This window comes from Pogona vitticeps, chromosome 2 (assembly GCF_051106095.1).
Source record: "Pogona vitticeps strain Pit_001003342236 chromosome 2, PviZW2.1, whole genome shotgun sequence".
Taxonomy (NCBI): domain Eukaryota; kingdom Metazoa; phylum Chordata; class Lepidosauria; order Squamata; family Agamidae; genus Pogona; species Pogona vitticeps.
Window position 1 is genome coordinate 197,246,558 of NC_135784.1, and position 24,016 is coordinate 197,270,573.

General features: G+C 40.2%; 2 protein-coding genes and 1 pseudogene across 11 annotated transcripts in view; 2 read left to right on the forward strand and 1 right to left on the reverse strand.

Moving 5' to 3' along the window:
- The first annotated feature begins 383 nt into the window (after window positions 1–383).
- On the forward strand, window positions 384–15,728 carry APTX (aprataxin). Of its 8 annotated transcripts, XM_072991890.2 has the most exons (10): window positions 530–567; window positions 2,036–2,147; window positions 2,284–2,349; window positions 2,459–2,592; window positions 5,038–5,084; window positions 10,644–10,967; window positions 12,181–12,240; window positions 12,367–12,593; window positions 13,120–13,223; window positions 14,800–15,728. In XM_072991890.2, exons 4-10 carry the CDS (start codon window positions 2,463–2,465, stop codon window positions 14,952–14,954), a joined length of 1,047 nt encoding a protein of 348 aa, XP_072847991.2. In that variant the 5' UTR covers window positions 530–567; window positions 2,036–2,147; window positions 2,284–2,349; window positions 2,459–2,462; the 3' UTR covers window positions 14,955–15,728. The 8 variants fall into 8 exon arrangements, with proteins under 8 accessions (XP_078240931.1, XP_078240929.1, XP_020664652.3 ...); XM_078384805.1 differs by lacking the exons at window positions 530–567; window positions 2,284–2,349 and adding an exon at window positions 384–506 and having other exon boundaries at window positions 2,436–2,592; window positions 15,554–15,728; XM_078384803.1 differs by lacking the exons at window positions 530–567; window positions 2,284–2,349 and adding an exon at window positions 389–506 and having other exon boundaries at window positions 2,436–2,592.
- Window positions 15,729–16,394: 666 nt separating this feature from the next.
- LOC110087349 (actin-like protein 7A) lies at window positions 16,395–17,352 on the forward strand (annotated as a pseudogene). Its single transcript, XR_013541347.1, has one exon. The product of XR_013541347.1 is annotated as an actin-like protein 7A (transcript).
- Window positions 17,353–20,938: 3,586 nt separating this feature from the next.
- The window catches only part of ELP1 (elongator acetyltransferase complex subunit 1), a 53,033-nt gene continuing 49,955 nt past the window's right edge, over window positions 20,939–24,016 (reverse strand). Inside the window, exons 35-37 of one of the 2 annotated variants that reach the window (XM_072991889.2) lie at window positions 23,789–23,943; window positions 22,715–22,793; window positions 20,939–21,668 (exon numbers count right to left, since the gene is read on the reverse strand). In XM_072991889.2, coding sequence (XP_072847990.2) covers window positions 21,607–21,668; window positions 22,715–22,793; window positions 23,789–23,943 — 296 coding nt within the window. In that variant the 3' untranslated portion in view covers window positions 20,939–21,606. Of the gene's footprint in view, window positions 21,675–22,714; window positions 22,794–23,788; window positions 23,944–24,016 lie in introns of both variants that reach the window. The other variant, XM_020808978.3, reaches the window with a different exon arrangement.

Here is a 24,016-nt window from a genome sequence, read left to right on the forward strand (position 1 = left end):
GGGTTGGACCACAACTCCCAGAATTCCCCTGAACCAGCAATAGTGGACGGGGATTCTGGCAGCTGTAACAATTGTTTTCCAAACTCCTAACGTTTCCATGCTCTTCAAAAGCGTATTGCCTGCCTCTTGGTTTTGACTTTTCTCCTTCTTGTGGACCAACACTTCTCCTTTGATTAGATATCAAGATGACCCCGAACGACGACAAATCCTCAGTAAATTTGGTGCAAAATTCCAGAATCGTACACTTTTTTCTTATTCACACGTTTTTATTGAGGAAGTTAAATAAGAAGCAAGGCAATTTACACCCTACCAACACAGTTCCACCAAAAAGCCCTCAGGCGACCAATTCGCTCCGGACCGGGCGGCTCGGAATGGGTTACAAGGGGCGGTGCGCCGGTTGTCAGGCGGAGATGAAAAGAATCGATTTGATTGGTCTCGCCGGAGCAAAGCGAGCGGCGATTGGTTGCGGAAGTTTAGAGGAGGTGGGCGTTGATGGCCGCGTGAAGGTGAGCGGAAACGTAGGGAAACGTGGACTGGGAAGGGAAGGAGGAGGAGGAGGAGGAGCGGGTGAGGAGGGGTAGAATAAGGGGGTTTTGCGGGAGGGCCCACAGAAGGGCGCGTGGAAAATTGGGTCGTGAGAGGGCCCTGTGTCAGCTGTTGTAGTGAAAACACGTTTTTTTACTCTGGGGTGGTTTCATCCTCCTACCTACCATTTGAGTAAGCCTATGTTTTCTGAAAGCACGACTTCTAAGCAGAAGTGCTAGGTTTCGAGCCTGGTTGAGAGTGACAGTATCTTCAGGTTGCAGCTTCGGTTTCCTTATCTGTAGCAGCCTGCTGCCATGCTTTGTATCTTAAGCTCATTGAAAGCTACGTCGGTTAAATTTACAGTTTTTAAAGCATTTATTTTCTGGTAGATGTGCACGGGATCAGGAAACAGAACTTGAATCTTTTGGGATTTGAATACTGCAAGGTTATCGTGGGACCACCATGAGCTATTTGCCCTTAATACACTGCAGGTGCAGAGCTCGCTCGTTCCTTATTCAAGCAGATTATGTGCTTTTCCAACTGTGTTAAGAAGTTAGGAATTACAACGAAGGACCTGTATGTCAGTCTTCTTGTCTCCTAAAAGAAAGGCCTGGCAGTTGTTACTTATTTGGGAAAGGGAATGAGTTTCTGCAAGTGAAAAGATGTTCTAGGCCGAATTGCACCCTGGTTCATAATAAAGTGGAAAAAAGAGTGCCTTTTGCACAAACGAGTCTAAAATAGTTTTCTGTGTTTTGCATGCCATGAATGAAAATAGCATGCGACTTCACAATTCAGAAAAAGCTTCTGTTCATAGGCAGTTTGGAGGAGTTCTGTGTATATGAATCATAACCTAGATGGGTACATTTCCCCCTAAATTTGTTTGTGTGTGTTCTGTGTTGTCAAGGTGGAACCAATTTACAGCAACCCCAATAGGGCTTTCAAGATAATTGAGATATTTAAGGAGTGATTTTACCAGTTCCACTCCCCCCCCATGAGTTTTCATGGCCAAGTGGGGATTCTGAACCCTGTTCTCCAGAGTCCGACTCCTAATCCATCACACTATCCACTAGGAATAAACCCTTTTGAACTGAGAGGGTTTACAAAAACATGTTTAAGACTTCAAGTAGAATACAGCTACTGTACTTAGTTTCTATCATTGCAGGCACATCCATAAGACCATTCCATTTAAGAAACCCATATTTTTGTATGTGTTTTATATACCCATGTAAATTTGAAATGCATATTTTGGTTATGAGACCTGTGGCCCCCCATAGTTAATAGCAAGAGGTCCACCATAGAGCCTCAACAACCATAAACCCAAATATACAGGTTATATGGTTCATACCCCTTGTGGAAGAGTAGGTTCTCCTACTTTTCCTGTTGGAGGGAGATGAAAGCAACCTTGAACTGTTAGCTGGTTGAAAATCTTCTAGGCATACAGTACTTCAAACCTGGGGCTGGAAAATAGCCTTAAAATAATACTGTAAATGTTAATGTGATCCTTCTACAGGTTATCTTCTGTGATGCTTGTATAGAAGTAAGTGCTTCATCAGTCAACATATTTCATGCTTTCTCGACCTGAAGAATTGTATAATTTTATTTTTCACAAATTCTTCAAATACGTAAGTTTAATCACTTCTTGTATATTTCTAGCTAATGTGAGCTTGCTAGGCTTTTGTTCATATGCTATTTGAAGATATCACAAAGTTATTTTCGGACCTTACAATAGATACCACAAAAGTTTTTGTGTCCCATTAGGTCCTCTTCCCTTTATTTGTACATCCATGGATTGATTTTTAAAGATGAAGCTAAAACCTACATCCAGTGAGTGCTGTGGATTAAAATGACAGATTTTCTGAATAACCTATGGGTCATTTTCTTCAGTTAAACCTAAATTAATTTCATTAAAGCTATTTTTTCTTCCCCTCTGGAGCACAATGCGTGTTTGCTGGCTAGTAAGCAGAGATAGAAGCTGTCGGCGCATTAAACTACCACACTTAGAAATGGTGATGATAGGGCGTGGCCCTGAAACGGAGATAACAGACCAGAAGTGTTCACGAAGACAAGGTAAAGTAGAGATTAAGGCTGCAATCCTAAACATGCAAAGGAGTTAAATTCCATTAAACTCAGTAGGCGTTATTTCTGAGTGAATTTATGTTTAGGATTGCATTGTAAGTTGTTGTTTGTGTTTATTTGGCATTGAATCATGATTGCTTTGATGTCAAATAGGATATAGTAGTTTTGTGGCTGAGAGGCTCAATCAGGAAAGGCCTAGTTCAGACCGAACCTGCTAAAACAGGGTAGGCAGCTGTGTTCCTCCAGATGTTTGATGGTCTTTAAGTCCCATCATCCGAAGACAGTGTGGCCAGTGTTGAAGGATTTGGGGAGTTGTAGTCCTAAAACAGCTAGAGTGCCCCACGTTGCACATTGATACACTAACCTTAGCCAGTGACTATAAGCAAACAGCCTCTGACCTGCTGTACAGAGATAATACATGGTTGTTGCCTGAATTACAGCAATTCTGTATACATTTTACAGCTGGTTTATTTGTTTGTTTTATATTTATACCACACATCAGGTAGCAAACCACTACCCTGGGCAGTTTACAGAAGTCAAACATAACCACAACATTAAGCATTAAGCATAAATTAAAATATGTTTTATCATGGAGGATTGCGTTTCAACACAGTCATGTATGCAGTAACAGAATAGTAGTCTAATATAGTATCATTCTTTGAAAGCAGGAGCACTCTTGTTACTTAAAAAAATCTTTTCAAGCAGATTTAGGGAATCTGTGGTGCCCAAATGTTGCTGGAATTGGAGTCCAACATCTGGACTTCTACAGATTCTTGGCTGTAGAGGCTTGGGTTTTCACTATTTCCTTGGGGGGGGGTACCATTCCTAAGGTTGCTAAGCCACATGGGTGTTCTAGTGAGGGAAAACTCTCCTAGCATCCTGTGGCTGCTTCTGAGGGAAGGAGCTGCCATCATTCTCCCTCCTTCTCATTATCATAGAGAGCTTGCTATAGAGGCCTTTCCTTAGGCCAATCAGAGGGCTTGATTGATTGCCTTTCTCCAGACCAACCCTAATGTAACCATTGCCCTATCCGGACTCTGTCTACTATCTGTAATGCTGTCACTACAGTGGACCCTTGACTTACAGACAGCTTGACTTACAGACTTTTTGAGTTACAGACCTCTCTGGCTGCAAAATTTAGGTTTGACTTGCAGCCTGAGATTTGACTTACAGAGCAGAAAAAAACCAAAATGGAACAAAAACGGCCTGTTACGGGATTAATCGGTTTTCAATGCAATGTAGGTCAATGGAGACTTGACTTACAGACTTTTTGACTTGAGAACCGCCTTCCAATACGGATTAAGTTCTCAAGTCAAGACCCCACTGTACCTGTGACCTTGTAATGTTAATAAAAGGACAGTGTCCTGGTGGCAGAGAGAGAGAACATTGCAGAGGGACAGACGACTTCTCATTCTGCTTCCGTGCTGAATCGCCTACCAGGAGTACTGCTGGCAGACATCCATCTGTGTGTGTGGCTGACTTCTTTAAGCTATTGCTAAGATACTCTTTGCTATCCATTATCTGGTGATCACCACAAAGCCCATCAGCCTGCTCATTGCCTGAACCCCAACATTTCCTTACTTATTACTAAAGACTGTGTTATGTAGTTCCTTGTTTTTCCTTTGAATTCAGATGTGGTAGTAGACTGACTTATAAAGGACAATCTAAATTATAAATATAGGTATGTTTGAATTCTTAATATCATGATAAATCTGGTTATCCTTGTGCAATAGCTGCAACTCCAAGATAATCAGCAACATGTACTATCTGGATAGTGGGATAAATGTGTTGAAATATGCTGTGATTTGAAGCCTAGGTCTTTTCATTTACATGCATATAATTTCTAGAGATTGAGAGTGGTGGCAGAAACCTGAAGATGTCTAGAGCACTGGTTCTTAACCTTTTTGAAAGATATCATCCAGGTTAAGAACCACTGGTCTAGAGCATACAGTATATGTGTGTGCACTACCACAATTTTGAGAAGGCTTGCTTGGCATTTTCCAAAGACAGAACAAAGATTCTTACTTACTTATTTGCCCACCTGCCTTCCTATGACAGGCAGTAGAATATAAGGACTGTCTTTAGTAAATAGGGACAGGTAGCTACTGTGAGATAGCAGTAAATGTTTTCTTAAAGCATGATTGCATTTGCAGTGGCAATTTTATTCTACATAGCTGTATCTCCATGATAATTTTCTGGTTGCATATTTTCTGGAATGGTATAATAGATTTTGATTTTCCTGGCTGGAAAACTTAGTGGATGCTTGAAATTTTAAAATTAGTTCAATGTAGTTATGTCTCATCAAAATGTTTACTGTTTTGGAATAACCTAACCCCCCTCCCCTACCCCGGTGACCTGCTGACCAATATATTCTTGGCTACTCTTTGTGACAAAATGCCTTATTTGGGGCCTAATACTCTATTATTATTTTTTCAGTGCAGCTAAAAGCAGATTGCAACAAAGGTTATGTCAAGGTTAAACAGGTATGTTTTTTCTTCCCCATACAGGTATTGCAGAATGCTGCTTTGCACTTTGTACAATTTGAGTGGAAACAGAATACTTGTGTTCTTCAATAGCTAGCCTTTGCATGGAGTTACGAGCAGGGCATTGTGATTATGCTACTTGATACACATGTAGAATTATACATGTGAAGTTCTAGTAAACCATATGAGAGGAAACAGCTTGAAATCAGCAGTTTGTTGTGAGAGGAACATCTGCAGAATCTGTCATCCTTAGCCTCCATTTTCACATATCTGAAAGCCAATATTGAAAACTGAGAAGCTGAAATGTGAGACTACTATTAGTTGTGTCTCTGCCGTGGCCCTTCTGGTGGAACAGCTGTGCTTAGGTACCCTGCTGAGATTGCCTTCTTTGTTTTCCTTCATACTGTGCTGCCCTGGACAGCTTTGCGTTAATAGCTTATCCCAGTGTGATTCCCAGTTCTCTTCTAGCCTTTCCTTAGTTTCTTTGCTGGCTCTGCTGGATGCAGATTTTAGTTTGCTGGATTTCTCAGTGCTGAACAAATGTTGTACAGATTGTTTAGTGGCAAAGTCAGGAGCAAATCTCCTAAGCTACCGTCATGATTAGGAGACATCACCTTCTGAAAGATTTGTACCATGCTTGGGGAAGATGGAAACACTTTCCTTTTTTAAAAAATATTAAAACTAAAATATAAATTCAACAGTGACTACATACAATGCACATTGGACTTTCCCCACCTGTGCCACCTTCACCTACTATACTATAATCTTTTATTGATCCTTGTTTGCTTATTTCCATTGTAATAATTATTTCTCAACTTCTGCCAATCTTTCAAATATATTTCTCTAATCTTTATTGGGAGCATCCAAAATACAAAGTTAAGTTAATCTTCATTTTATATAATGCTATTCTACCAAACCATGACAATTGTAATTTTTGACACTGATTTATCTGTTCATTAATTTCTTTCTTCAATTTATCCATATTTAATTTAATTATTTCTTGTAAATTCCATGTAATATAAATTCCTAAGTATTTAATTACACTCTCTATTCTTCCTTATAATTCTTTTTTTCAATTCCTTCTTATCCACTTCAGAAAGATTTAATAAAATACATTAGGATTTCTCCCAATTCACGTTCAAACTGGTTATTTTTTCAAATAAATTTAAATGTGTTCTGATTTTCTGCAATGTATCTTTTAATTACCATATTTTTCCATGTGTAAGACACTACTTTTTCCTAAAATCATTACACTAAAAATTGAGGGGCGTCTTTTACACAGAAGTAAGCTGAGATAGCTGAGGAGAGAACAAAATGGCACATACCTTGCCTCTGCAGACAGGCTTCCTTCAGTCAGGAGGCTTAGCTTCCTACAGTCAGGAGACTTCACCACCTCTAATCATAAGCCCTATGGAACTGACATCAGCTGATGCTGAACAAACCAATTGGAACATACCTTGATGGAGGTGGAGCCTGTAGGCAGTGCTTAGGAGCAAAATAGACTCAAAATGTCTGACCGTTCTGAGCCCAGGGGCTGAATCCTCAAAGATAAGTTATCTTAATTTGGGGGTTAGAAAAGTTGGGGGAGGCATCTTATAAGCAGGGACGTGTTATAAACGGAAACATGGTATTAATAAGGTATCCTCTGCAAAGAGATTTATTTTATCCTCCTCCGGTATCTACAACTTTAATTTAACTATCATTTCCGATTACAGTGGTGCCTCGCACAACGAGCGCCCCATAGAGCGATGAATTCGCTCTATGAGGACGTTTTCACAATCGCAAATGTGATCACATACCGATAGCCCCTATGGCTGAAAATCGCAGAGCGAAGGTCGGTAAGCGAATGGCCGCCAGAAGCCGCAAAATGGCCGCGCGCAGCGTTTTCGCGCCCTCGTTAAGTGAGGGGAGGGCGCGAAAATGGCTGCCGGCCATAGAGGAACATCGCTGAACGGTGAGTAAAGGAGCCTTTTGGAACGCATCAAACACTGTTTAATGTGTTCCAATAGGCTTTTCTGTCCCGCTCAGCGATGTTTTCACACAGCGAGGGTTAATCCGGAACAGATTAACCTCGCTGTGCGAGGCACCACTGTATTTGTGCCAGCACTTTTATTACCAGTGTAAATAGAATTGGAGATAAGGAGCAACCTTGTCTCGTTCCTCGATCTAGGAATATTGATTCAGTCATACCATCATTTATTATTATTTTTGCAGAGTTCTGTGAATATAATTCTTGGATTATTTGTCATAGGTGTGTACCAAATCCTGTCTGTTTAATCAAGATTTTTACTGCATCCCATTCAACCGAATCAAAAGCTTTGAAAATGTCTAGGGATACCACTCCTGCCTTATATTTTGATTTTTTTGCCACATGCATTAGATTAAGCACCTTTCTCATTGTGTCTGACATCTGTCTACCTTGTATGAATCCGTTTTGATCTTTCTCAATATATTTCCTTTTTTTAAATTTCGAAAACAAATACAAGAATACAAAATATTCACTATTACAATCTAAACCCTAAACCACAATATATTTCCCTAAGAAATTGTTTAATCTTGCTGCTAAAATTGCTATGAATATTTTAGTATCTTGATTTATCAGTGAGATTGGCCTGTAAGATTCCATATTTATAGGATTTTTTTGTTGTTTAGTCACTAAGTTGTGTCCCACTCTTTGTGATCTCATGGACCAGAGAACACCAGGGCCTCCTGTCTTCCACTGCCTCCTGGAGTTGAGTCAAATTCATGTTGGTAGCTTTGGTGACACTGTCCAACCATCTTGTCGTCTGTCGTCCCCTTCTCCTCTTGCTTTCACACTTCCCCAAAATCAGAGTCTTTTCCAGGGAGTCTTCTCTTCTCATGAGATGGCCAAAGTATTGGAGCCTCAGCTTCAGGATCTGTCCTTCCAGTGAGCACTCAGGGTTGATTTCCTTCAGAAAGGATAGGTTTGATCTCCTTGCAGTCCAGGGGACTCTCAAGAGTCTCTCCCAGCACCACAATTCAAAAGCATCAATTATTCGGTGGTCCGCCTTCTTTATGGTCCAGCTCTCACTTCCATACATTGCTACTGGAAAAACCATAGCTTTGACTATGTGGACCTTTGTTGGCAAGGTGATGTCTCTGCTTTTTAATATGCTGTCTAGGTTTGTCATTGCTTCCCTCCCAAGAGGTAGGTGTCTTTTAATTTCATAGCTGCTGTCACCATCTGCAGTGATCATGGAGCCCAAGAAAGTAAAATCTGTCACTGCATCCATATCTTCCCCTTCTATTTGCCAGGAGGTGATGGGACCAGTGGCCATGATCTTAGTTTTTTTGATGTTGAGCTTCAGACTATTTTTTGTGCTCTCCTCTTTCACCTTCATTAAGAGGTTGTTTAATTCCTCCTCACTTTCTGCCATCAGATTGGTATCATCTGCATATCGGAGGTTGTTGATATTTCTTCTGGCAATCTTTAATTCCGGTTTGGGATTCATCCAGTCCTGCCTTTCGCATGATGTTTTCTGCATATAAGTTAAATAAGCAGGGAGACAATATACAGCCTTGTCGTACTCCTTTCCCAATTTGAACCAATCGGTTGTTCTATATCCAGTTCCAAATGTTGCTTCCTGTCCCACGTATAGAATTCTCAGGAGATGGATAAGGTGGTCAGGCACTCCCATTTCTTTAAGGACTTGCCATAGTTCTCTGTGGTCCCCACAGTCAAAGACTTTTGCATAGTCAATGAAGCAGAAGCATATTTTTTTTCCTGGAACTCTCTGGCTTTCTCCATAATCCAGCGCATGTTACCATTTTGGTCTCTAATTCCTCTGCCCCTTCGAAATCCAGTTTGTACTTCTGAGAGTTTTCACCCGGTTTTTACTGGGTGTTAAAATTAAAACTATTAATGATTCATTCCAGATTTGGGGAATTTCTTCTTTATTTAATATACCATTGTATATATCCTTTAATTTTGGGATAATAATTTTTTTGAAGGTTTTATAATACTCTGGGCCTAATTCGTCTGTGCCTGATGTCTTCCTTAGCCTTAACGTATTTATTATACCTTCTATCTCTTCCTCTGTAATTATTCTCTCCATTGTTTCTCTATCCACATCTGTTAATACTTTTTAAATTTTCTTTTTTTTCAATCTTTGCTATACTGTAGGATTCTTACTTGTATATAGTTTAAAAAAATTTTTTTTGAAAAGCTTCTAGTTTTTCTTTCATTTTATTGCATTTATCCACATTCTCTTTTTTATAACTCCTATATTACTCTTACTTTGGGGGCGATGCTTTAGCCAGAAGCTTAACATTTTTATTTCTAAATTCAAAATAATCCCTATTTAAATATATTAAATCACTTTCACTTACAATCTTGGCCACAGTCAAAGATCTACCAGCTAACTAATGCAGCCAATGTAATGTTGGTAAATTTTGCTCCTGCCTAGTTCTAGGCGTAGTCTCGTTGTTGTTGTTGTTGTTGTTGTTGTTAGATTAGATTTCTCTGCCATTCCCACAGCTGTACTGGGTCATTGCCTAGGCAACTGAGATAAGCAAGACCAATCACAAGATCTGAAAGAAGGAGGCCTTGAGGAATGAAAGCTTTGCTTCTTTTTCATTTTCACGGACTTAAAAAGAAAGAGGACTATAAGGGGTTTATCCTAGGATAATTTCTGTTCGGCTTAATTTGATCAGAAGAATGGGAGTGCTCTAAAGTTTGATGTAGAAGTCTTTGAATGCAGAGACGGGGAAAACCTTAATGTCTTTCACAAGACATATTTTTCTTCTGTGTGGGGTGTGCCTTGATACTGAACTGGTCTTGTGTTCTGATGGGAGTGACAGGCAACAGTATTGCCTTCAGTTGAATTGGACTGAACTGCATCAGCTAGAACTCTTTTTGTTACCTGATGTTTTACTGCCTTTATAGATGACCGAGTATTTAATCAGTTTATTCCTTTGCCAGCCTGGCCCAAGAATAGTCTCTTCCTCCTGTTAATTTTTAACAATTTTCACCCAGAGTTACAGCAGTCTTTCAGGTACAGCTAAATAAGCAGACTTCCTCCACTTTTCTTGGAAGTAGATAAGATCTGTATATGGTAATTTGTGGAGCTGTAGGAGAGGCAAATTGCCCAATGTCGGATGAAGGTCTGGGTAAGCTGGAGTGATTCTCCTCTACTCCTGCAGTCTTGTGTATTCAAACTGCATTGTTCAGGAGAGAGTTTCCTAATTAATTAATCTTTGTTAGAAAGTATAAGTGACTGCTGATGAGAAGAAGAAATTGATAACTTCTGTAAGTGTAAACTTCTGTGAGTGTCCTTAAATTAGTTATCTAACGATCTAAACCAATATTCCTGTTGCAGTTTTATCCTGGCATAGCTAGACCTTGTTTTGGAGAGTGGACTTGTAATGCTGTACATCCTGTTTCTTTGGAAGTTCACTGCTAAAATAAATTCATATTGATTGGGGCTGTTTTGATAAATAAGTACCACAGCTGTCTTTCCAAGGATGCTGGCTTTCAGGGTATATCAGTTTTTGGTATGGTGACTAACGCTAATGATGCAGATTTCTTTTGCTTTAAAGATAGGAGTCAACCCAACTAGTGTTGACCTAGTGGACATCGGCAAGGACCAAGAAATTAAGCTGAAGCCAGGACAAGTTCTCTATGTTGTCAATAAGCTATACCCATACACTGTGCAATTCCTAGAGGAAATGGGATCATGTGCTGGTAAGGAAGCAGCAGAAACCAGAGGTGAAAAAAGGCCACAAAATCAGCCTGAGAACAGCAGTGTGGAAAGTATCTCAGGAAAACGTGCTAAAACGGAGCAACAAGACGATGGTTCAGGTTACAAGTTAAGTGACGTCAATAATTCTGTTTCATCATGTGAAACTTCTTCAAGCGAAAAGGTAAGCCCATGCAATGTTGGGGATAATAGGCATTGGAGTATCAGGAGGTGGCTTCTGTAGAAGTTGTGTTCTGAATGATACTGCTCCATTTAAACTGGCATAAGGTAACATCTAACACCATTTCAGGAGAGTTCCACTGACCTCGTGGGGCTCCTTTCTCTTCTCCTATTTGCCCATTTGTCCAGTTCCAGTTGGGAGAGTCCCTCACTCTCCCACCGTAGCAGTCGATTTTGAGGATAGGCAGAAGGCTGTAGGAGGGAGCATTCTGCTCCCCATTCTGCTCTTAATGTGGTCGTGGTGGTGGTAATAGTTATTATGTGCCATCAGCTTGCTTCCAACGTACGCCAACATTACAAATCAAGTGACTTTTGAAAGGACGTGTCGTTAACATTCCTCCTGAGGTCTTGCAAACTAAAAGCCATGGCTAGTTTTAGTGGATCATTTGATCTCATGTACAGTCTTGCTCTTGTCCTACTGCCTTCAACTTTTGCATTACTGACTTTTTCAGGAAATCTTGTCTTCTCATTATAATCCTTTCAATGGGAGGGGTGAATTAGATACAGCTGCAGTGTTGATACCTTTGTAATACAGACACACTTTAAATGTTCTTACTTTGGGAGCCTGTGAGGAGTGCTTATAGAAAAAGGGTGCATGGTTGTTGGCAGCTGGATATGGGAGGCGAGAGAAGAGCTCACTGGTGGATGTTGCATTTCTGAGTTGCATCACTGATGAGAGCCAGGTGGCATGCAAATTACTTCAAGCCCTTAGTGAGATGCTGCATATTGAACTATATATCCTATGACTGTTGTTCTCAGTAGTGGCTTCTGAGTTACAATCAGGCTGGGTTTATGTATATTTTCAACTAGTATTCAGAATCCTTTATGGCTCCTGAATTTTAAACAATGTTCCCTCTAAGCTGCATGGTTGTGCAGTGCTGTGCGAGGTGTATGCAGTCCTGCATCAGGTGCACACACCCACAGCTAGTGTTTCTGCCTCCTAGATTCCAGTCATGACTGGAGCCGTGAGCATGAAGGGCACTGATCTGCCTTGCAGGGCCGAAAATTAGAGAGAACATTGATTCTAAGTATTCTTGCAATGTGACTGAGCCTTTTTAGGCTACAGCCTTGAAGCAATAAGAAGTGTATCTTACTGAATTCATTTACATTGATTTCGATATAGCTGCTTGTGTTAGAAACTTTTCTTTGTATCTTAGGAGCGTTTGACACACTGGAATCAAGGTCTGAAGGTTTCCATGAAAAACCCGGATTTGCAGGTAAGGGTTTCATGTTTACCTTGGTTCAGGCTGGTGCTTTATGTATGTGTGACAATAAATATTCCATGACAATAAAATTGTTATTAGATTGTAGTTTAAACATGCATGTGTTGGTTTCTCTGCTAGATTTACAAGGATGAAAGGGCTGTAGTTATAAAGGACAAGTTTCCAAAGGCTCGCTATCACTGGTTAGTGTTGCCATGGGAATCGATCCCAACTCTGAGTGCTGTAACTCCAAAACACCTGGAACTGCTGGAACACATGCAGGCGGTTGGAGAAAAGATAATCCAGCAGTGCTCTGAGAGAGACAGGTTGCGCTTCAGGCTGGGCTACCATGCAATCCCCAGTATGAGGTAAGTGACAATTGTGCTGTCAAAGAGGCTACTGCTATATAAATCTGATTTGTGTGACTGGCAGATGCCCTGTAGAAAGAATGCCTTTCACCATTTGTGTAATGCTTGTTGTGAGAAGGAAAGAGCAACTTCTAATGTTTGTAGTTCATTCTTTTCTAGAGGGTTGGTAAATTTTCAGTGTTCCTAGCCTTTGGCCATTGTTTGGGATGCTGGGAGCTGCAGTCCAGTGACATTGTGAAGGCTGCAAGGGATCCATCAGATGAATGGTGCTTTGTATTACTGTAGTAGAACCGTAAATAATAATTGCATGGTAACCCCTTTACAAAGTTCTCCAGGTCTAGAATACTCAGCCTGTGTGGTTTATCAGTCCCTTTTTCTGGAGATGTTCTGGGGCTGTGTAGCTTGCCCAAGGCCACTCAGGCCAGTTCTCCTCTTTAAGAGTCATAGTGGGGACCTACTAAGCAACTCATTGAGCTGTGTAGCCAGACAAGGGGCCTTTGTTCTCTTTTATTTTTGTTTTTCTCAGCCACCTACATCTTCATGTCATCAGCCAGGATTTTGATTCTGAGTGTCTCAAAACCAAGAAGCACTGGAATTCGTTTACAACCAAATATTTCATAGACTCCAAAGGTAATAATTTGGGTCATCTCTTCGAGGTTTTGCATGTTTGTTTGCTTGTAATTCGGTGTATCTCCACATAACTTAGGGTCAACATGGCTGTGATGACCAAGTCCTTGTTTCTTTAAGCAGAAGTCTATACCATTCACCTTTGAAGCAAGTGAGATAGAGGTGCAAGTCTGGTTTTAGTATCAAGAAAATGCATGAAGATGAGGGAATTTAATCATCCCCTGCAGAATGTCACTTTAGACAATCTTCTCCCAAGCACTAGTAATGAAGAAAATAGTAACGAGACAGTGAGCTAAGAAATGGTATAGCCTTCCACACCTGTCCTGACTTGCCTCTTAAGAAGACACATGCCCCTTTCATTTTACTTACAGCCAGGCCAGTCAGACATAATAAAAAATGGCTGTTGCTGTCATGTCTAGTTCGATGTGTTTCTTAGGATTATTCTAGAGCAGAAGCATGGACCTTGGGAATTGCAGGCAATACCTTTCATCAGCAAGAGTGGTAGGAGCTGAAGGCCAAATGTTCCCCACCCTAGTTGGAGAGAAAGTTGATTCCTGGGTGGCCCTTTTGATATTTGTGCAGTCATTGGAATGAGAGACATAGCCACTTTAATTCCCTGAATTTTTCCCAAATTATCCTGAGAGTTATAGTTTGATGAGAGTGCTAAGAACTATTAAAACTCTATGACACACTCAGATGAATCCACAGTTTTAGGGTAGATAAGAACTTATGGTGCAGAGACATCCTTATGAGACATTCCACCACCCCTTGGCTGCAAGACATTACACTGGAGTTTGCTTCGATCACTTTTTGGAATACTGTAATAGGCATTGGTTACACAGGTAGAATAGAAGAAGAGCTTGCTGCCACCTAGACAAAATTGCTGAAACTGCACTACAGATATCTAAAATTAAGACATCTTAAAACCAGACAAATAAAAAAAATTGATTTTATTCTGAAAGCCCTTCTTTTAACTGATGCCAGAGTGCAAGATTATGGAGGGTAGCTGACTGTTGTGGGAGTCAGGGTGTTAGCACTGAGAAAGCCCTACAGACTATGCTACTGTGGGGCAAATCCTCCCCCACCAATCTTAAACCTTTTATATCTCTGCACAATTTGAAGTTTTGGGCATGGCTTCTCCTAGGCACAGGTATCCCTAGAATAGTGACTCATAGAGATAATAGTAGAGACCTACTGAAGGGCGGGTTATTCTTTCTATGCCAAAAATTAATTGATTGATTGATTCAGATTTCTGGTAAGAATTATGTGTTCCTTTATTTTTCATTTAGAAGAAAACTATAGTTTTAATGTTGCACAACTGGGTAGCAGTGCAAGAATGTGAGGAAACAGGTACTGCGCATATGTATATATTATTTTATAGATTAGCATAGGTAGAAGCAAATATTTTTGGTAAGCAGAAACACTGTGCAAGAGACTTAATCTTAACTGTTCTTCTGCATGGTGATGTAAAGTCTAGACTCGGTAAGCACATATTTCATAGCCTTTAACAGCATAGATGTAGCTGAGCCTGTCATCTCAGAAACATTATGTTTGTAATCCTCCTTTCATTCCCATTCAGATGTGATTAAGATGGTGAAGAAGAAAGGAGGAGTAACTGTAGACAGGAATGTGGCTCAACTCCTGAAACTGCCTCTGAAGTGTCATGTTTGCAATCAGCAGCAACCAACCATCCCTCAGTTAAAAGAACATCTAAAAGAACATTGGCCAAAATAATGTGGGGCATCTTGGTCCTAATCCCTTCACGACCATTTTACTGACTGTTGGTTTAAAAAATGTTCCTATGTAAACCATATTGTGCTATTTTATTAAATGCAACAAAACATTTTAATATTATTTAATATTATTATTATTATTATTATTATTATTTGCTGATGGTGGTTTAAGAATGGCATGAGAAAAATATTCTAGCTGAATGTTTTCTACAGTGGGCTCTACCTGATCTTTTGCAGCTGGTCCTCATCCATTTGTCCTAAATAGACGAGGATGGGTCCTCATCCAATGGGTCCAAAGTTTCAAACATGAAATGCTTAATTTTAGATGGTCCCCAAGTTGAAAAAATGGAGGAGGATAAAGAAGCCATTTTTCAACTTGGGGACCATCTAAAAGGAGGCATTTCATGTGTGAAACGTTGGACCCATTTCCAAAGTAGGATTTAAGATGTTAGAGGGTACAAAATATATGTTATTTGAATGTATCCAAAGAATGTATAAATATTCAAATTATAATATCAAATGCAAGTTCATGTACCCATTCAGGACAGTCTTTCTACGTTTAAAGTTTGAATCTCAATTCTGTTTCTATATCTTTCAAAGGAGCTATTGTGGATATAATGTGCAAGGATATAGCTCATTTAGAGATTCTGCCAGAATACCATTTCAAACACTGCACCTACTTTGCTGGATGTGGAGATGCCACATAAGTTACAATATAATTTCTGAAATAAGATCTCTTGTAGTACAGTAAATAAAAAGCATCTTTGTGTGACACGTTTGCTGTTTTGGAAACCATTCTGTTTCTTCCTGTTTTGTCCTAACCATAGTCTCTTGTCCAGAGTATAGGTTATGCATTTGAACAATAACATGTCACGGCTAGGGTGTGTTCGCCTGTGTTTTTAAAATGCTACCACCAGAATTATCCAGTCATCCCCCAGGCAGAATTTTGGGACTTGCAGCCCACAAACACAAATCTGCAGCCCTCTAGAGGTCACAACCTTCCCCCAGAGAAGGGCTTTTGGGTTATGTCTCTTTGACTTTCTGACCCCAACCATTGGCTGCCTTCTCCAAACTTTGTTTCTGGTTTTAATGGGCGGAAAAGAAAGGTGCCATGGTGTTTTCTGGGAGTCACTGTTCTTTGGGTGGTACCCTCGATGGAGCCTAATGGGCAATGAAACTATGACTTCTAGTGTTTTCTGTGTCTAGAAGGGCCCAAATCATACTGGTTAGTTAACACTTCGGCCATAATGAGATCAAGCAGCAGGGACTGGGCCCTTCTGGGCATGGTGGATGTGGGAATCATTTTGCGGTCCTTTATGCTCTATAGAGGCTACTTTCTGAAGAACCGCAATCCCCAGGAACCATTGTGGCAGCTTCTAAAAAACATTCAGCTTTAGGAGCATGCAGTTGCAGTATCCCAAGTCCTACCACCAACAGAGCAATGCTCTTTGAACTGTTCAACAAACCTGCCATGCATGTTATTTACCAATCTAACTTGTCATTGTATTCTTATGGAAAGGCATCAAGTCTTGTTATGGAGAGTGGTTGTGGCATCTCATATGTGGTTTCTGTTTACGAAGACTATATTATGCCAATAATTACTGAAAAGGTAGATTATGCTGGATTGAATGTCACTTGGTATCTAATGAAGCTATTAAATTATTCTGGGAAACTATTCACAGAAAAACACTGGAGCATCTTGGATGATATCAAACAGAATTATTCTTCACTTCACTGGACTATTGGCAGGATTGAGCTGCATCTCCCAGGAAACATGAGATTGAATATGGGCTTCCTGATGAGCAAACAATCACCCTTGGCAAATGGATTCATGTGTACTGAAATGCTCTTCAAGCTATCAATGATAAATTCACAACAGCTGGGGTTTCCTCTCCTGACTGACTTCTCTCAATAAGTGTGATGTCACCCTCAAAAAGAACCTGATGAGCAACATTTTGTTATGTGGAGGCTGTGCCATGATCAAAGGTTTTGTTGGCCATTTCCAGAAAGAGCTGAATAGAATGTATCTAACTGATAGTCCCATTTCATCAGCCCCCCCCCCCCGAAAGGAATTACCTCCATATGAACTGGAGACTCTATTAGTGCATCCCTTGAGGCTTTCCAGAAACTTTGGCCTCACAGGAGAGAATATGAAGAAGAGTCTCCTTTAACATTTCCAGGAAACATTCCTGACCTCACAATATTAATCTGTTCCATACTTGCTACCTTCTCAGTGGGATCCAAGTTAGTTTGAAAATCACACACCCCCTTTTCCAGCATTGCGCATGAGAATGATGGTTGGCCTGTAAGGGCCGACAAGATTTTCTGTAGTGCCTTCATTAAAAGCTTATAGTAGTAACTGCAGAGTGTTAGTGAGGTATCAGACATAAGGCAGGATAATTGTGTCCACAGGTAAGACAGACTTTATAGATTGTATCTTTCAAGTAGTTTCCAGGGAGTAAGTTTTGATTAAATCGCTTAGGAAAAATTTGTGAGTTAACAAATACTGTATAGGACTATGCTCTTAGTCTCACTTATGAGGACTTCAGTACGTACGAGCACTATGAGGCTGCCTGTCTGTTTTATTAAAAAAAGAGAGAATCAAGGTGTGGGGAAGGATAGAGACCCCGAATTAACTACTTTCAGGGTGAAGTGGGGACAAACTAGAGATCTTTGCTAGGGATTCCAAAATTTCTGGTCTTTTCCTTAAATATAAATATATCTTAAATAAGGATTGATGTACCATCTACAAAATACTTTACTATAATGAATCTATTCTTAAAGAGCTACCTCTGTTGTTTTTGCAATTACCTGAGGTAGAATCAGCAGAAAGGAGTAAAAAGGGGGGGGTTACTTCCTTCCCATGCAGCAAAGTTAGACGGCGGCAGCCAAATTAAAGTCACTTTTGATCAATTAAATAAGCCTTTTCACGCATAAAATGACAGGTGTCTTTGTTTAGCTTTACTTCCTCCAGGGATGCCTTTCTCTTTTCCACCTTAAAAACTGCAATGGGCAGCAATCTTATTCCACTTCAAAAGAAGAAATCCCAAAAGCATTGTTCCATTTTGAGGCATGATCTGTCAAAGACAAAGAGGCCAGGGGGCAACATTAACTAGACCAGGGGTGTCCAACCTTTCACCTTCCCTGGGCCACATTAGAAGATGAAAATTTGGTTTGGGCCGCACATAAATTTGGTTTGGGCTGCAGGGGGGGGCAGCCCTAGCCGCCCTCTGCAGCCCCGCTCCAAGCGCGCTTACTGACAGCTGCGATCTCAGACAGCAAAGGCTGCCAGCTTCGACTCCGGTGGCTGTATGAGGCCGGGAGGGGGTCCACCTATTTATGGGGATGGCGCAATGCAGTCACGCAGCCCCCCTCTCCCCTCCCCTCCCACTCCTTCCCTCTCTCCCCCTCTGCTGTTGTGACATCCCCCGGCCACATTCTGGCCACAAGCGCCGGCAGTGTAACTTGAAACTTTGGAATTTGTTTAAAAATAAAAAAATTGCACTGGGCCACATTATGAGCTGACCTGGGCCGCATACGGCCCTCGGGCCGCAGGTTGGACAAGCCTGAACTAGACTGTCTCACAGTATCAAAGGGAATGCCTGCTCCCTGCACTGGACCAGGTAAAAGGTTCATATTTTCTTTATTACAAGAGTGAAGAATCTCCAGTTGTAACTCGGAAAACCCTAAGTTGTATCCCAGTTCTTGGCATTTGGGGAAACACTAGTTTTAACATTCAGGTTATGTTAGGGTATAGCTTTAATTCTGAGCTGTAGTGTAGCCCAAATGTGCTCTACAGTACAAGTCTGATGTAATCAGAAATCTTTAATTCCAAAAATACATGGGGGTGAAAATGTCATGGGTATCAGATTGCTGGTGGTTGTGATGATGCTAGTAATAAGTGACAACTTCCCACTGGTATACCAGTGCCATATTATGAACACATGTATGTGTTTTGTTCCTCTTGAAATCTTCAGTGCTTTATGGTGCACTATGTTAGAATTTAAGCACTGTTGATTTTTAAAGAAAATGACCCATCGTGTTTGACCAGTGCATAACATTTTGCTGTGTTTTTTGGAAACATTTCCTTGCTTGCTGAGCCTTTCTTTGAGCAAGATGTAAATCAAAAGTATGATGCTGCCTACTACAAAATCGGGCCACATGAGTCCACTGCTGTGTCCCGCTGTCACAATCTCTGTCAAGGATCTTACCCAGTACTTTCTATCTGAGTTCCTTTTTAAAACTAAATGTTTTATTAGTCCTAAAACACTAAAATCTTTCTCTTTTAAGAACTGATGCATTCTTCTTCCTTCCCTATTGGAGGCTGGGCATCCTCACAGCTATTCTGACTTTGGATATGTGTAAACAACGAACATCTTTCGATTATCTCCTTCACTGAATGGCAACCAAGTAGTCTACATTTGTACACATCTACAAAAAAGAAATGTTTTTGGCAGCAATGAAGCAAATACACTGCATAATTAGACACGTCTGAATTTTTTCCTATAAAAAAACAGAAGGGTACATAAGGATAATTAATTTTCAGGCTCAAGTATGAATCCATTATTCTGAACTTACAGACACATATCATGGTTAAAATACAGAATACAATTTAAATAGAGACTAAACCTTTTAAGAAACCTTTATGTGCCAAAATCCAGGCCAACCCAATCCTGTGGCATGTATAAGATACACAAACTTGCATAGTCAGTGTGTATCATTAATTGATTGATTGATTGATTGATTGATTCATTCATTTGATATCCAGCCTTAGGCTTAGTCACTCTAGCAACTGCTCATATATCATTTATTTCACTAATTATTTACTATTTGTATTGCATGTTTTTAAAATCTCACAGAATTTATTCTTTTGATGTTTTATATTTTATACATGTTTTATATTGTCTTTGCGAAGTCGTGATAATGCTGTATTCTGCTATGCCGTATGAAATCAATCAATCATTTATTCTGCTTTTGCTAGTCATGGAAAAAGGCAAGAAGTTCTGCAGACTGGCTCTGAATGCCCCCACCCGCTGCGTTCAGGAAATATGGCAGCCCTCTTTTTAAGCAGCCATTCACTTCTGTGCCCTGCTTCTTTTGATGACCGAAGGAGCAAGAAGATTTATTTATTTATTTATTTATTTATTTATTTATTTATTTATTTATTTATTTATTTATTTGTTGAGCTTACTCTTCCCTCCCTACTTTTTGGGCAAAGCATACCACAAGGGAAATCCAAAACATGGGGCAGTGTGGCACGACTGCATATTCCAGCAAATAACATTCTGTTGTATGCTTTGTTGCAGTTTTGTGTCTTGTCTGTTAACTCTGAGCTCAGACAACTGCATGGCAGGGAAAAGTATACCGTATTTTTCGCACCATAAGACGCACTTTTTCCCACAAAACGGGGGTGGAAAGTCTGTGCGTCTTATGGAGTGAAGAAAACAGATTATATTTTCCTGTTTTCTTCTCCTAAAAAATTGGTGCGTCTTATGGAAAGGTGCGTCTTATGGAACAAAAAATGCGGTAATTCTTGCCTTACAACATAACCAGGTCTGCTGGCCTCAAACCTCTATCTGTAAATGCCAAAAACTCCTACTATGTGTGCCACATATCTACTCACGTAGATTTAAGCATGACATTGCATTCAAGAATGGCCTTAGAATTAACTTAAAAATAAATTCAAACTGAGAGAACACTAAATACGGTCTGTAACTTTCCTCTAACCTTTTTAAAACAAAATGTGGCCGGGATGCTACAACCTTGTGTATTGTGTTATATGCATACAGACATAGGTAAGGATGTAAACACATGGATTATTGGGCAATGATCAATACACCTAAATATCCTCCAAATGCATAGTGTAAGGATTATGATCCCATATTGGAAACAATTTTTTCAGAAAATAATAAACAAGTTTTCAAATATGAAGTGATTCTGAGCACACATGGGTTACAAGAGAACAGAAATGACACCAAAGAGATATAAAGAAGTTAAAAAATTTTATTACCTCTCCCACTACCCTCTTGAATTTTGCGAAACAGAAAGTTCTCGTCAGTATTCACTTTGTGAAACCATGGTGTTTCAAAGTTAATGTCCGAAAATCCATAATAATATATTCAGTTGAAACCTTTCAGTTGTGTATGTACCAATGAGGACTGAACTTGAGATGTTCAAAATGACAGGTCCAGGGCAGTGAAGGATTTGTTTTTAACACTCAAACAAGAATGTCCAGTATTACTTCCTGAGCTGTGCAGGAAAAAGTAGGTCATCTTTGCTCTGCTTTAAACATTTTTAAAGATCATTTATATTAGACCTCCAGAAAACAACTCAAGTTTATAAGGTTTCAAGGCATCACAGTGAAAGAAGCCAAGAAGTAACTCAAGTTGCTTGTCTGATCTATGATGGCTATGCTTAAAGAGTTGTTTCTAGTTTTCTGTGACATACTAGAGTGTGGTAGGGAGAAGAAACTGAGAGAGGTTATAAACCAGACATAGAGAGCAAAGTTATTCTGCATCAATTTTGTCCTGTCCATGTCTTTTAGGACACATGATCAGTCAAATTGCATGACCTGGAGAGTAATATATACTTCAACAGAGAAAACAGTTGTTTAAATACAGATCCTCAGTCTGTGAGCAATGATGTTGTTGGTATTACTGAAGAATGTTCAGCTTCCACTGCATGCTTTTGTTGAGTTTGGGAGGCATAAATAACTCTGGATCTGAGAAAGGAAAAAGAAATTACATGAAACAAAATCCTAATGTTATCAATAAGAGTGGAGATAATGAATGGTAAGTAAGCAATAGGAAAAAGATACATAAGCACAATCTTATATCAAAGGGAAAATAAAGTAAAAACATACCAAGCTACCAAAACTTCACTGTGGTGAAAAAAGAGAACATGAGAAACAAACGACTGGGAAACTAGTTTCTGAGTTTTCACACTGTTAATTATTATGAAGATGCCTCCAAAGAAGTAACAGTATTAGCATGTTGGCAAAAATAAAGGAGAAAGGGAAAAAGGCAAAACGTTGCAGCACATTTAAGACAATGAGATATATTTTAGTGTGAACTTTTGTGGATGCCACAATATTTTACCATTCTCTCTCCCTTTTCTTGATTTTTGTCAACACAGAAATATACTTACAGTATTTTCATTAACCGTCTAAAATTGAGAATCTCTTATTTTTACCCCACTGCTACCAAAATTGGCAGAACTGATTTTTGGGGCTTTGCTAGCGACATGCTCCATTTATTTGTTTTATTTTAATTTTTACCCTGCCTTTCTCCTTAAAAAGCACCCAAGGTGGCTTCCATCATTAAAAGACAATATTTAAAGCTAACTACAGTGAGTATATAAATACTAAAGAGGATCAAACAGATACCACTCTGAGAAATTGTAAACAAAAGTGATACTAAAAATACACTCAGAACAATAATGCGTAACAATCCACTTAAAAATATATGTTCAGTTTAGGTATACATCAGAACTTAATATTAAGCCAGAGCTCACAAGGTTGCAGAATTATGCTTTCAGTGCCAGAGCACAGTCTTGAAACAAAGAAAGAACCATACCTCTGACCACGTACAGAATGTGTTTCCCCTCCACACTGCACAACCAGGAATAGCTTTCTCTGTATCATTTGGGACTAGAGGAATCTACTTCCTGTCAAGCTTAAATTCCAGCATATCTCTGTACATAAAAATTGGATGTAATCATGGTATCATGTGCCCTTTTGCAGAGCATCTCTTGCTGGCTTACCTTGTACTCCAAGAGCCATTGATTTCTGCTGATTGTAGGCAGCACTGATGCTATTGGCAGTTGAACTGGGACCTAGGATCTAAAATTGCAAGGCATTGTCAACAGGAATATTTGTCCAGCAATGAGGGGTGTGGCATTTTAGCAGGCATAAAACCTAGCTTGACTGCAGCTTCTTTTTGGCATCATCATCATCATCATCATCATCATCATCATCATCATCATCTGGAGGCTAAGATATTTCTCTACCCCTCCTTTGCTGAGCAGCAGCACTCTGTTTAAAGAAGCTGCTTGCCCAAGTGTGCCACGAAGAGCCACGGAAGCTCTGTGGGTAAATCATGTCACTGTAGCAGACTGAAAGGCTTGGTTCTGGTGGTGGCTACAATACCTGTCAGTTAAGCCCTGCGTTGACACCCACAGCAGTGGCAGCTATGAGAAGCTTCTTTCCAAGTGCCTTTACAATAAGCATTTAAGTATTTCCAGAATTGATCCCCAATTCAAGAAGAAGCTACATGTAACTGACACGGACCGCTGATTCGGGAGTACTCTCTCAATAAGGGGCCGATGGCTGTTAATTCTCTGATACAGATGTGGCCTATCTGAGAATTCACACCTTCCTGAAAGTGTCAGTGTTGTGGAGGGGTGTTTAGGCCCGGGATTGACAAACGGGATTCCCCCACCAAGTGCTCTGCAGACTGAATGACAACAAGGGCTTTGCCACTACCCCTTGGCATCATCAAGACCGCAGCAACTTCTGTGAAGAGAAAAGCAGAAGCAGGATGCATTCAGCCAATGCTTGTAGAAACTGTCTCCATGTGCAATTGGTTTTGCTTCCTGTCCGATGCCCGAACAGGAGGAGAAGCAAGGCTGGCTGCACTCCCTCCACCAGCTCCTGCAAACACAGGCTGAGTGTACACTGGACTTCACTTGCTGCTTGTCTTCCCAGCCGGGTGGGATAGTAGTGTGCATGGGAATCCTTCACAGAAGCCCCTGCGGCCCAGGTTTGTAACTTCTGTGGCTGAACCTTGTACCCTTCTTTTACGGTAGGCATCAATGAAGGATGAACAGAAATCTTACTGGATTAGCTGGGATCTGCTGCAGGTCAGGACTCCAAATTTCAAGGAGAGATGGCTCTGTCAAGTCAAGGGTCTTCTCAAATGCGGCCTGCAACTCTTGAGCTTGTCCATCATAGCCAAAGAGGACTAGATGCTTTAAAAGGCTATGTACCTCACCTTGGGAAGAAATTAAAGACACCCCCACCCCAAATTATACATTTCAAATGCAACTTTTAAAGTATGGCTTAAT

Coding starts and splice junctions, on each gene's coding strand:
- APTX (XM_078384803.1), top strand. CDS start 2,091: ATGCTTTCTCGACCTGAAGAATTGTATAATTTTATTTTTCACAAATTC. Junction 2,593..5,037: donor GAAGTGTTCACGAAGACAAG/GTAAAGTAGAGA, acceptor TTATTTTTTCAG/TGCAGCTAAAAGCAGATTGC. Junction 12,594..13,119: donor CATGCAATCCCCAGTATGAG/GTAAGTGACAAT, acceptor TGTTTTTCTCAG/CCACCTACATCTTCATGTCA.